Raw genomic sequence first — 12150 nt, forward strand, 5'->3', positions numbered from 1 at the left:
ATGAATACTCTAGGAGCATAATCTCAGCATTCCAGCTCGGCCTTAAACAGAGGTATGCTTGCTATAAGAGGGTCCTGTTTGCCTGCCCTCTTCCAATAAATTTGTGCATACTTTATGCTTATGATCTGGAAAGCAGCTATGAAATGCTGCCATCAAGATCCACAAGACCCTGTGTGTTATGTGCACACAGGGCTGTCTTAAGCATATGCGGTGCTGGGGTGCAAAGATCCGCCTGGTGCCGCCCCCCCCCCGGTTGCCCAGTCCCAGGCGCGCAGGAGGGCAGAGCCGGCCGGCTGCCTCAGCATCTCGCTGGCTCAGTCACACTCAAACTCACGGCACAGAGCCTCCTCTCGCGGCGCTCCAACCGATGGACGGGCTCTTCCTGGACTCAACTCTCGGGCCCCGGACTCTCGGCCTGGCGCCCCTAAGAGCCTGGCGCCCGGGTGCCCCACACCCCTAGCACCTATGGGTAAGACGGCCCTGTGTGCACATGTGATTAGCTAGGATCTTTCATGACCCACCTCTGCAGCCCCTCACGCCAACGATTTAATAAAAGGCTGCAGCCCTTCAGAGCGCTAAGGAGAAGAACGATACTACCAATCCTCTTGTTCCTCCTGGCCTGCCTCTGTGAGCAGGGGAGTATTGATCAGCTTGTGCTTGGTAATGGTTTCTTTTCAACAGAACTTGAGGGTCTAGAGCAGGGGTGGGGCAAAGCCTTTATTATGATTCCCCGTTTAGGTAAGTATTTAATGTCTGGTGTTTTATTGTATTTTTAATATTTTGTTGTAAGCTGCCCAGAGTGGCTGAGGAAACCCAGTCAGATGGGCGGGGTATAAATAATAAATTATTATTATTATTATTATTATTATTATTATTATTATTACTACTACTCTGGTACCAAGCAGAGACAGTGTGACGGGTATGGATTGCGTCTTATCAGTTGGCCCCTTGTACCCTGAGGGAGTTGAAAGTCCACTTTGCTGCAAGGTGCAAGCATAACTGGCACCCGCTTCAAGATCAGGCAGCATCTGTTACCGCCAGCGCTAGCAGTGGCCATGGATATCCTGGAGCTAGATGCCCATTACAAGAAAAAGGCAGCGGCCAACGTAAGAGTCTGTATATCTTCTACAAAGGGTGGATGGAAGGAGACAGGAGAGGCACTGGTGGGAGATGGGGCTCCCTGGGAGATTTCTCGATCTGGGGAGGGGCCCATAGCTCAGTGCTTTGCTTGTCGACAAGCCAAGGTTCAGTTCTTGACATTGTCTGGTAGGGCTGGGGAACAGCCTTGCCTGGAAATAGCTGCTGTCAGGGTGGACAATGCTGAGATAGATTAGTGAGCTAGATCAGTGGCTGGAGCCAGTGTGGTGGTGTGGTTAAGCGGTAGTCTCGTAATCTGGGGAACCGAGTTCGCGTCTTCACTCCTCCACATGCAGCTGCTGGGTGACCTTGGGCCAGTCACACTTCTTTGAAGTCTCTCAGCCCCACTCACCTCACAGAGTCTGTGTTGTGGGGAATGAAGGGAAAGGAGAATGTTAGCCGCTTTGAGACTCCTTAAAGGGAGTGAAAGGCGGGATATCAAATCCAAACTCCTCCTCTTCTTCTTCTCCCTGGCAGGCAGTAGGATTTATGGGGGTTGCGGGTACTGGAGTTGTAAATGACTTTTTTCATATCACTGGATCAAGGTCATCCTTTTTGTTGAAGTCAACTAGATAGCTTTTACTGGATTTTAAATAAATGTACAATTAATTGTTACTGTTTTTAATTTCATTGTGTCATCATCTTCCTTAGTGCGAATGTTCTGAATAGTGCTTTTTATATAGGTCAGGGGTCACGGGGGGTGAGTTTATGGAACCAAGGGGGTGCTGGCCTCAAAAAGTTTGGGAACCGCTAAGCCCAACCTACTAACTGTCGGAAGCAGGTTAAGGAGATGTCTTCCTCTGAGAAACCTGTTGATGCCTCAGATAAGACGCCTGGATTTTTGCTTTCTTTTGCTGCACGCCTCTCTTTCATGGAGAACTCGGGAATCCTGGCTCCCTTTGCGTTGCTTTCTATTAAAACACACTGCACAAAACTCCCTGGTGCACTAAAGCCCTACCTTTGAACCCAGGTTTCCTACACTGTCCAAGTCCTTAAGGAATCCAGATATTCGAGTGAAGCCCCCACCCCCAAAGCTCTGCCAGCCCCTCCAGGGCCAGGAGTCCTTCCATTCATCTCCCCTTTGGGTCACTAAAATGATGGAGCAAGTGGAGAGTTTCTTCCAAAGCCCTCCTGTGTGCAAAAGAAGCCGGGGCCCATTCCATGAAGCTGAACTGTGGGAGATCTCGGGACAGTGCATAAGTAAACTGTAGAATTCATCGCATAGGTAAACTGTGGAGTTCGCTTCTACATGATGTAGTGATCACCACCAAAGCGGACAGCTTTAAAAGGCGATGAAGCAAATTCGTGGAAAATAAGGCTCAAGGACTACTAATATTATGAAGGTTACCTGTTACCTCCAGTGTCAAGGCTTGTAAGCCTGCAAATACAAGTTGCTGGGGATCGTGGGCCAAGGAGTGCTGTTGCGCTCATGTCCTGCTTGCGGACTTCTCAGAGGTGTCTGGCTGACCACTGTGGACACAGGATGCTGGACTAGAGAAATCTGACCCAGCAGGACCCTCTCATGTTCTAAGGATGGCACTTTCCCTATCATGAGTGTTCAGAGTCCATAAAATTCTGTCAACAAGACAACTGGAACACTCCAGTTTAATGGCAGGGAGAAAACTGGTGTCTCATTTGGATTTGGGTCCCAGGATTTTTATTCCTAGTTTCAGTGTTTATACTAGCAATGTCTTTTTCTTTCTTTCTTTCTTTCTTTCTTTCTTTCTTTCTTTCTTTCTTTCTTTCTTTCTTTCTCTCTCTCTCTCTCTCTCTCTCTCTTTCTCTCTTTCTTTCTCTCTCTCTCTCTCTCTCTCTCTCTCTCTCTCTCTCTCTCTCTCACACACACACACTTACTTGGTGGGAGGTGGGGAACAAGCTTTTCAATGGATCCAGAGCTCTCTTTTTTGGTCTGGGTAACTGGGTGACGCTGTGGGTTAAGCCACAGAGCCTAGGACTTGCCGATCAGAAGGTTGGCGGTTCGAATCCCTGCGACATGGTGAGCTCCCGTTGCTCAGTTCCTGCTCCTGCCAACCTAGCAGTTCAAAAGCATGTCAAAGTGCAAGTAGATAAATAGGCACCACTCTGGCGGGAAGGTAAACGGCGTTTCTGTGCGCTGCTCTGGTTCGCCAGAAGCAGCTTAGTCATGCTGGCCACATGACCCGGAAGCTGTACTCCGGCTCCCTCGGCCAGTAAAGCGAGATGAGCGCCGCAACCCCAGAGTTGGTCATGCCTGGACCTAATGTTCAGGGGTGCCTTTACCTTTTAACTATTGTACTGGGAAACTGCAATCTATATTACTTGGCCAATCATCAAAATAATGAACAGCAAAAGCTTTGGGGTTGGCAAAGGCTGCATCCACAATTTGTGTTCCCCACTGTACGATGAAAGAGTGAGGACAAGGAATTTGCATTCTCTGTCAAACTTTGGCTTCAGAGTGTACAAGTTCATGTGTTTGCATATTACAGTTCTTGGATATTTGACTAGGTGTCAAAGAAACCTGATATAACCTGCTTGTCAGTTCAGCCCAAGCACAGCACACAATGCTGTTTGAAATCAAATGGGGAAACTGGAAGCAGCAGCATAGCGTGGGTTACCGGCACCCAGGGCAGGGCAGGCATTTTGCCCCCCTGGTGGATTGGGCAGCTGGAGTGGGGTGGGGGTGTGCCAGGAAGACACTCAAGGAGGGTGAACAGAGCCCGCCTCCAACAGACTCCTTGCCCGCTGCCTCCATCTACCTCCCCGCTAGCAGAAGTAATTAAAAGACACAGAAAACAACAGGACCAACACTATTAAAACAGACTGATCAGTGTGAATTGCTGCCGCTGCCCAGGCAAGCTAGCCTGGCATCCTTAAGAAATAATAATGGTGGTGATGCCTGGCCAGATTGCCTGAGTGAGGAATCCTACTGTTAAAAGCATAAAAACAACTTAAAACAGCCGCCATCTAATGTAATACACAGTTAAAATGATAAACCACCAACCCTATTCAGCTGAAAGCAGATTGGAATAGTCAAGTCTGTAAGGAGCTTTGGAAAACAACCAATAGAGGAACAAAACACACCCTGCAGAGGAGGCGGGATTCCACAAGGAAGGGGCCACCACAGAAAAAGCCCTGTGAGATGCTGCGGGAGGGGCTAAAAGGAGGAGGAAATCACTGACGAACTCTCTTTTCATGTCGCATCCTTAGAAAAGGAGTTTGCTGTATAAGCTGCTGCCTTTCGCCATCTCCTGCACGTCGTACTTCATCCTCTGGCTTCCTGAGAACAGTGTGCAGAGCGCCATTGTCAAATGCCTCCCCGCCCTTTCCTTGGCGTTCTTCGTGGCTTCCCACGCCTACAGCGTGGCCGTTTTCACACCATATGCCCGTCACATTTTCCGAGGCCTGCTGTTCTCAGCTGTAGGGGACATCTGTTTGGTGTGGTCAGAACTTTTCCTTCCAGGTAAGATGTTCGAGGGGGGAGCCCTGTTGTATTCTGTTAACCACCAGTTTGCATTTTACGAGGTTTGCCCTGTGGGGACTCAGTGAGGAGGGGGATAACCACTGCCTTGAGCTCCCTGCAGAAAAGATGGGATAGAAATGCAGTTATATATAAGTGCCGGTTTTGACCTATAAAGCCTTAAACATCTCAGGACCGCAGTACCTCAAGGAGTGCCTCTTTCCATATGAACCTACCCAGACCCTGAGATCATCTTCTGAGGCCCTTCTTCATGTGCCTCCTCCTCAAGAGGTCCAGAGAGTGGCAACACGAGAAAGAGCCTTTTCTGCAGTGGCTCCCCATCTGTGGAATGCTCTCCCCAGGGAAGTTCATCTGGCGCCTTCATTATACACCTTTAGGCACCAGGCAAAACCGTTCCTTTTTCTGCAGGCCTTTGCTTTGATTGACATCCTATGCCCTTGTTTGTTTGTTTGTTTGTTTTTGGAGGGAGAAGTTATTGGGTTGTTGTTTTTATTTTGATTATATACATTTTGTGGTTTTTATATTCTGATCTTGCTCTGTGAACCGCCCTGAGACCTCCGGGTATAGGGCGGAATATCAAATACATACATACATACATATACATACATACATACATACATACATACATACATAGCAGCTAAATGCAGCAAAAAAGTGCCCAAAACAGCGCCAGCAGATATCAAGACCATAGCCGGAATCTAGGCAACCTAGTAAAACAGGGCCCAAATAAGACGGAAAAAAATGAATGTTTATCAGCACTTCGTATGTTAGCCACAGCAGATGTGTGCAAATGCTTGATGTTTTTAATTATGCTTTTAGATATGCTGTAAGCTGCCCAGAGTGGCTGGGGAAACCCAGCCAGATGGGCATGGCATTATTATTATTATTATTATTATTATTATTATTATTATTATTATAAATGAGACTTGTCTAGTCTGCAAATCTGAATTCATCCGTCCACAAATACTATCTCTCGCCACATGGGGGCACCAGCAATACACATATAATGACTGACGGGATAATTTCCTAGAAAGGTCAGGAAGAACATCTCCATTGGAAAGATCTAGGGGTATTTTTCCTCTGGGAGCTACGCTGGCTGATGGCAACATCCATCCAACGGATGTTAAAATCTAATTCGCATCCTAGATAAACGGGTGCATCAGATCTTAGTAAAATCTAAGGATTAATGTGAAGAAGGGTGGAGTCGGTCGTGGATGGCAAGATGGGGCTGAGCCTCTTACTTGCTTCCCTCTGGCCAAAGGGCTGCCCCATGCCAGGGCGAGGAGAGATGAGGCAGCAGCAAGACTGTATATGCCACAGGGCCTGCCTTGGCCATTTAAAGCCATTTAAAGTCTTGTGCCACTTCAGGTGGTCATGGCTTTGTTTGTTAAGGGTCCTGAGAGTTGCTAGGAGACCCCTATTCCCCTCCCAGAGCTATAATTCCCAGGGTGGTTTAAATGACAATCCCTCTATTCAGGGAATCGCACCTCTGTCGTATAATGTAGGTAAGGCCTTTGTTTCTCGTTTTTCCAATTGTAAATCTAGTTCCCCATTTCTACGTTGGTTTGTGATTTTTTCTTTTTAAGTCCTCACAAAAACTCCCCATCGTTTTAGTGCAAATGTCTCTTAATACACAGCTCTGCTTTGTTTACGGGTTCTGCAAAGTGGTTTCCCCCAAATCTAATAGAGTCGTACCTTCGTTGCTGAACGCCCTGGAACTCGGACGTTTTGGCTCCCAAACGCCTCAAACCCAGAAGTGAGTGTTCCGGTTTGTGAACATTCTTTTGGAACCCGAACATCTGACAGGGCTTCTGTGGCTTCTGACTGGCTGCAGGAGCTTCCTGCAGCTAATCAGAAGCCGCGACTGGGTTTTTTAATGCATTCCTTTCGGCCTTCAAGGTACGACTGTACATTTTTGTGTGTGTGTGTGTGTGTTTCCACCAGGGTAGGCGTTTTTATGCACACTGAATTTACTGCAAAATTTTGTGGAAATTTTGAAGGATGGCTGTGTTTTGGTCTGCGTATTTGTTTCGGAAAATGAGAGCTAGGTTGATTAGCCTTTAAGTGCAAACTGATTCAAATTTCTCTCTGTGTGTGTTTTTCTCCTTCTCTCCTCGCAGGGACGGCTGCTTTTGCCGCGTGCCATGTCTCCTACATCTTAGCCTTTGGCCTGGGCCCCTTTCGGCCCCTCACCTTCCTGGTGGTTCTGGGGTTGGTGGCCACATTGTACGTCATCCTCATCTTTCCCTGCCTTGAGGGTGTCTTTGCCTACGCCGGGCCAGCCTACGCGGCCATCATCGGCGCCATGTGCTGGCGTGCTCTGTCCCGCACGGAAGCCCAGCTGAGCACCTCGCTTGGCAGCGTGATCTTCATCGTGTCCGACCTGTTTGTCGTCCTCCATCACTTCTGCTCCTCTTCGCTGCCTCATGCCCGCTTCCTGATAATGAGCACCTACTTCACAGCCCAGGCTTTGATTGCGGTGTCTGCGTCCTCCCGGAAGGTTTCTCAGAAGGAGAACTGAGCGCAGGACTTGGACTGCTGTCGAGTTTCAACCATTTTGTGTGCAGGAGAGAGGACTGCAGGCATCCGACCTCCCGACTCCTCCTGAGTTCAGCTATAACTTTCTAGGCTCTGTCCTTCCTCTCAGGAGCTCAAGTCTCTTCCCTTCCCCCAAATCAATTTTGCTTTCTCATCTCTTCCCTTCATGCACTTTCTCCAAAGCAGTGGAAAGTAGTTTGTTTATAGTAAAGCAATAAGCTTTCACACTATAATGCAGGGTGTTTGCAGATCTACAAGTACATTCAATAGCGACAGCTTAGCATGAAAAGCAAAAGCAAGATGGGGGTGGGAATACAGTGGTACCTCAGGTTAAGAATTTAATTTGTTCTTGTTATGTACTGAAGTTCTCACCCTGGGCTAGATAGTTATGCAAATAAGGGATCGAAAGTGACATTCAGTGATTGGATAGTTTTAGAAAATTGATACAGTTACATTGTACTGGAGCTCTATATAAGCAGGCTGACTGAACCCTTCAGTTCAGTTCTGTCCTGGCCTGTGAATAAACAAGAGCTGTTTGAAGAATCGCTGTGTCGTCTGATATGTTCACCCACAACTTAACAGTTCTGGAGGTCCGTTCTTAACCTGAAACTGTTCTTAACCTGAGGTACCACTTTAGCTAATGGGGCCTCCCGCTGCCGCCGCACGATTTCTGTTCTCATCCTGAAGCAAAGTTCTTAACCCGAGGTACTATTTCTGGGTTTGCGGAGTCTGTAACCTGAAGTGTCTGTAACTTGAAGCGTCTGTAACCCGAGGTACCACTGTAAAGGGAAATGAACCCAGATAATACCTGCTCTCTCCATGCCACAATCTGCTACTCTCGGGGCCAAGAATCATATATGAGGGGAGGTGTCATTTAGCATGTCACAGACCCATGGAAATCAGTTAGGTCCGTTAATTTCAATGGATCTGTACTGAGTAGAACTAATCCCAGATACAACCCTTGGTTTACAACAACCACACTAGGATAATACCTTTTGGGACCGACTGGAATGTCACAAAATAGTGTGCAAGCTTCTCAGTTCTCCTGTCTCGTCTTCAGTTTAGATGACGAGCAAAACAACAAGTTGGGGGAAGGTTAAGGGAAACGGACAGAGCTTGTCATGATTCTGAAAGCCATACTGAAGACTTCTCTTCTTTTTTTAAAAAAAAATTTATTCAAAGTTATAACAAAACATATTTTCCAAAAACATATCCTTATCCCCCCCATTTTTCCTCCCCCCCACCCCCCGACTTCCCTCAGTTCCAGTCTTTGGTTTCTCCAATAATGCTATTTTCTGCATATTACAGGGTTGTATAGATCCTTCAACTGTTTAGCTAATTACTATCAGTAAAAAAAATTGTGGATGTTTATTCAAAACCTGCCAAGGAGTCCAGTTCGCTTTGTTGCGTCTTCAAATACTTTGTGAAAGGTTCCCATTCATCCTTAAAGTCACAGTTATCCTTGTCCCGTAGCTTATGTGTCAATTTTGCCAGTTCTGCATAATCCATCAATTTTTCTTGCCATGATTCTTTAGTTGGGATTTCTTCAGTCTTCCATCCTTGTGCTACCAGAACTCTTGCGGCCGTTGTCGCATACATGAAGATGTTTTTCAGCTTTTTTCAGACTTCTTTGTCCAGCTTTGCTTCTCCACCAACACCCCGCAGCCTCTTTTTTAGTGTGAAGAAGAGTTATTGAAAACAGAAAAGCTTGCTCACTCTTTCAGTCAATTCTAATAAAGGCATTGCCCTACCTAGGTACCCCTGCCCGTACGGGCCAGTCGTGTCCGACTCTAGGGTTGTGCGCTCATCTCACTTAAGAGGCCGGGAGCCAGCGCGGTCCGAAGACACTTCCGGGCCACGTGGCCAGTGTGACGAAGCTGCTCTGGCAAGCCAGCACCAGCACAGCACACGGAAATGCCGTTTACCTTCCCGCTATAAAGCGGTACCTATTTATCTACTTGCACTTAGGGGTGCTTTCGAACTGCTAGGTGGGCAGGAGCTGGGACCGAAAGACGGGAGCTCACCCCGCCGCGGGGATTCAAACCGCCGACCATGCGATCGGCAAGCCCTAGGCGCTGAGGTTTTACCCACAGCGCCACCCGCGTCCCAGATTGCCCTACCTACTGTGTCTTAATGTAGATCAGGCTTATGTTCACAAGACCTTTTACTCTGCATCCAGTGAGCTCCTACTGCTAGATTTTGAAGTCATATTCACGCGACATTAGCCATATTGATCCTGTACTTTATTAAAATAAATACTGCTGTTTGATACATATTTCCTCCTTCAAACCAGTTTCAATTCAACTACAAAACTGGATGCGGAGTAAGCAGTGAATGTACCCTAGCATGCCAGCTTCATGAATACAAGTTCTGGGGGTTGTGCGGTTGTAGGAGCAGGGAAACCAAAAAAGTCATGTGTGGAGGATGAAGACACCTATGCCCCTTATCTGATGCGAGGCGGGGGGGACTGACCTTGCTGTGTTTTAGGCCTCTAATGCAAACAGACTCCACCTCTGCCTAACCGGCGTCCACCCAGATATTGTTGAACTACAACCCCCATCCTCTCCGATGCTTGCCCATGCTGGCTAGGTCTGATGAAAGTTGCTGTCCACAACACCTGGAGAGCCACAGGTCAGCCCCCCCCCCCGGTTTAGGTGTTGAAACAGCAACCTGGGCTACTTTTAAAAACCAACATATTTATCCACTTTATTTTAAGGGGGCCCTGTGGTGATCCAGATCATAGAAATGTAGACTTGGAAGGGACCACGGGGGTCATCTAGTCCAACCCCATGCAAAGAATCTTTTTGCCCAACGTGGGACTCGAACCCACAACCTTGAGATGAAGAGTCTCGTGCTCTTACCAATTGAACTATCCCATCCCAGTTATTGAACTATCCCTCCAAGTCTGGGCAAAATAATGGGGAGCTGTTTGCCCAGTGGGTTGCTGCTGGTGGTTTTGCCGCTGGCTGATTCACTTCCTCCTGAGTTGTGGGTGTGGAAGGAGGAGGGGACAAAGCCGTCTGCCCAGCCAAAAGGGAACAGGTGCCACAGCAGGTAGAAAGGAAGATCAGGAAGAGAGTGGCCAAAGGCGCATGGTGTCGGGATGCTAACTCCCTTCTGGGGGAGCTGGGGATCATTTTCAACCCTGGGGCCTGTTAGCTGATGGCATCTTGCATGCTACGCCCAAGAGGAGGTTGGCTGCCCTTGCTGCTGGTAAGTGGATTTTAAAACAAAAGCAAACCCAAACCCAAACCCAAACCCATTCCCCCTACTCAGCTGTTTCCTCATCCCTAGCGTTGGTTGTGCCTCCCTGGTAAAGGAAGAATCCCTGGATATAGACCCACTGCATACCAGAAGTGGCTGCAGCAGTATGGTGTAGTGGTTAGAGCGAAAGGCTAGTATCTGGGAGACCAGGTTCGAATTCCCACTCAGCAGTGAAGCTCACTGGGTGGCCCTGAGCCAGTCACTGCCTCTCAGCCTAACCTACCTCACAGGGTTGTTGTGGAGACTAAATGAGGAGGGGGATAACCATATACGCCACCTTGAGCTCCTTGGAGGAAAAGGTGGGATATTAATGCAACAAACAAACAAACACAGGAATCTGGCTTATACTGAGTCAGACCATTGTTCATCTAAGTAGTGTGCACACCAGATAACAGCACCTTTCTATGGTTTCAGGCAGGGTTCTCTGGTGGCCTTATCAGTGCTGATGCTGAACCTGGGACCCTTTACATGCAAAGCAGGTGCTGTACCCCTGAGCTATGGCTCTACCCCAATCTAAGGCTGGCGTAGGCATCATCTTGCCCACACCCAGCAAGACACAACACAAAAGGAAAACATGTTTGGGAGGGAGGAGGAAATACTCAGCCACTAGTTCTTAGTCTTGTTCTTGAATGTGGGGCCGCCGAAGCAGCTAGTTTAAGAGCCAAACTAGACACAGCATTTGATTGTGTAAATGCCATCAATGCAGTTAACTTGGCTGGAGAACTGGATTGTAAAAATGGAGTGATGTGAATTTTGGAGGATGCCGGCGTTTCAGTTCACGTATTGTTCTGGAAAGCACAAATTCAGTAGTTTGTGCCTTTAAATGCAAACTGAATCTCATTTCTTCCCTATCCCTAGACTCTCAACATTTTAACTTCTGTTCTGTAGCTGAGAACAGAACTGGAATATTGGCAGGGCAGGATCAGGAGGTAGTTGAGGATGGCACACAAAGAGGAGTGGGTATGTTAGAGGAAAATTAACGTAATGGGAAAGTCATTCTTTGCAATTCAAAAAATGACAGGACAGAGTCCATTAGCACCGCAAAGTGATTGACTGATGCACATATACAAATATCCACATTTTTCCAAAACCATTTTCAAAAATGCATTTTTGTATGTCATTTTCACAAATATATGCACAATAAAATATATAGGATTTTAAAATCTTGCACCATTCCAGGTTCCAGTGTGTTTCAAAGGTATCTGTTCGTCAGAAGGAATTTCAAATACAGTAATATCCTTAGATTCAATCCTTGCATAGAAAAACTAAGAGACAAGCATTTTCCACACAGCTGTTTATGTAAAAATGGCAAGATGTTTTAAAGGGCATGTTTCATTATTATTATTTAACCCAGCCAAGGTTTTACTTTTTAATCTAAATCTGATGAATTATTGCATAGACCACTATACTATTACTGTAGATATATTTTAGATTGGCTTGGGGAATCAGTTGTGTTAGTTAATCCAAGACAGAGATTGTATTTCTGGCGAAATGTTTGACTTTACATTATTCTTCTATGGGCTAAGAGTATTTGCGTGAGTTTGTTGGTGAAACAGCCTGGGGGAGACTGAGGGACATTGAAGATTTCTGATAGTATTGCATGTATGTCTTTGTACTACCAACCTTCACACTGTCATTTGGGATTTAATTGTTTTTATTGCAAACACCACCTATTCACCAAACCACCAGATGCTCAAATACACCTGTACAGCAGGTTACAGGTGTGCATCTGTGTATTGGCTGTGAGGTGTATG

The 12150-nt window shown here is 46.9% G+C and overlaps 2 protein-coding genes across 7 annotated transcripts in view; both read left to right on the forward strand.

The window, feature by feature from the left end:
* Window positions 1-989: 989 nt before the first annotated feature.
* On the forward strand, window positions 990-8351 carry TMEM86B (transmembrane protein 86B). 2 transcript variants are annotated; one of them, XM_083584072.1, is made up of 3 exons: window positions 990-1106; window positions 4324-4576; window positions 6715-8351. In XM_083584072.1, the coding sequence occupies exons 1-3, from the start codon at window positions 1056-1058 to the stop codon at window positions 7113-7115; spliced, it is 705 nt and encodes a 234-aa protein (XP_083440198.1). In that variant the 5' UTR covers window positions 990-1055; the 3' UTR covers window positions 7116-8351. The 2 variants fall into 2 exon arrangements, with proteins under 2 accessions (XP_083440198.1, XP_083440199.1); XM_083584073.1 differs by having other exon boundaries at window positions 4329-4576.
* Window positions 8352-10032: 1681 nt separating this feature from the next.
* The window catches only part of PTPRH (protein tyrosine phosphatase receptor type H), a 28959-nt gene continuing 26841 nt past the window's right edge, over window positions 10033-12150 (forward strand). For all 5 annotated transcript variants that reach the window (XR_014540726.1, XR_014540727.1, XR_014540728.1 and 2 more), the window contains exon 1: window positions 10033-10345. Coding sequence is in view for 2 of the 5 variants with exons in the window: in XM_083580198.1 (XP_083436324.1) it covers window positions 10295-10345 (51 nt within the window). In the remaining 3 variants the exon portion in view is untranslated. The remainder of the gene's footprint in view (window positions 10346-12150) is intronic.

Source organism: Podarcis filfolensis (assembly GCF_964270895.1).
Source record: "Podarcis filfolensis genome assembly, chromosome: 13".
Taxonomy (NCBI): domain Eukaryota; kingdom Metazoa; phylum Chordata; class Lepidosauria; order Squamata; family Lacertidae; genus Podarcis; species Podarcis filfolensis.

What these genes read in the sequence shown, in the direction of transcription:
- TMEM86B (XM_083584072.1), top strand. Translation starts at nt 1,056, where the DNA reads ATGGATATCCTGGAGCTAGATGCCCATTACAAGAAAAAGGCAGCGGCC. An exon ending in AGAAAAAGGCAGCGGCCAAC is followed by an intron (nt 1,107 to 4,323) that starts GTAAGAGTCTGT and finishes TCGCATCCTTAG; the next exon opens with AAAAGGAGTTTGCTGTATAA. An exon ending in GTCAGAACTTTTCCTTCCAG is followed by an intron (nt 4,577 to 6,714) that starts GTAAGATGTTCG and finishes CTCTCCTCGCAG; the next exon opens with GGACGGCTGCTTTTGCCGCG.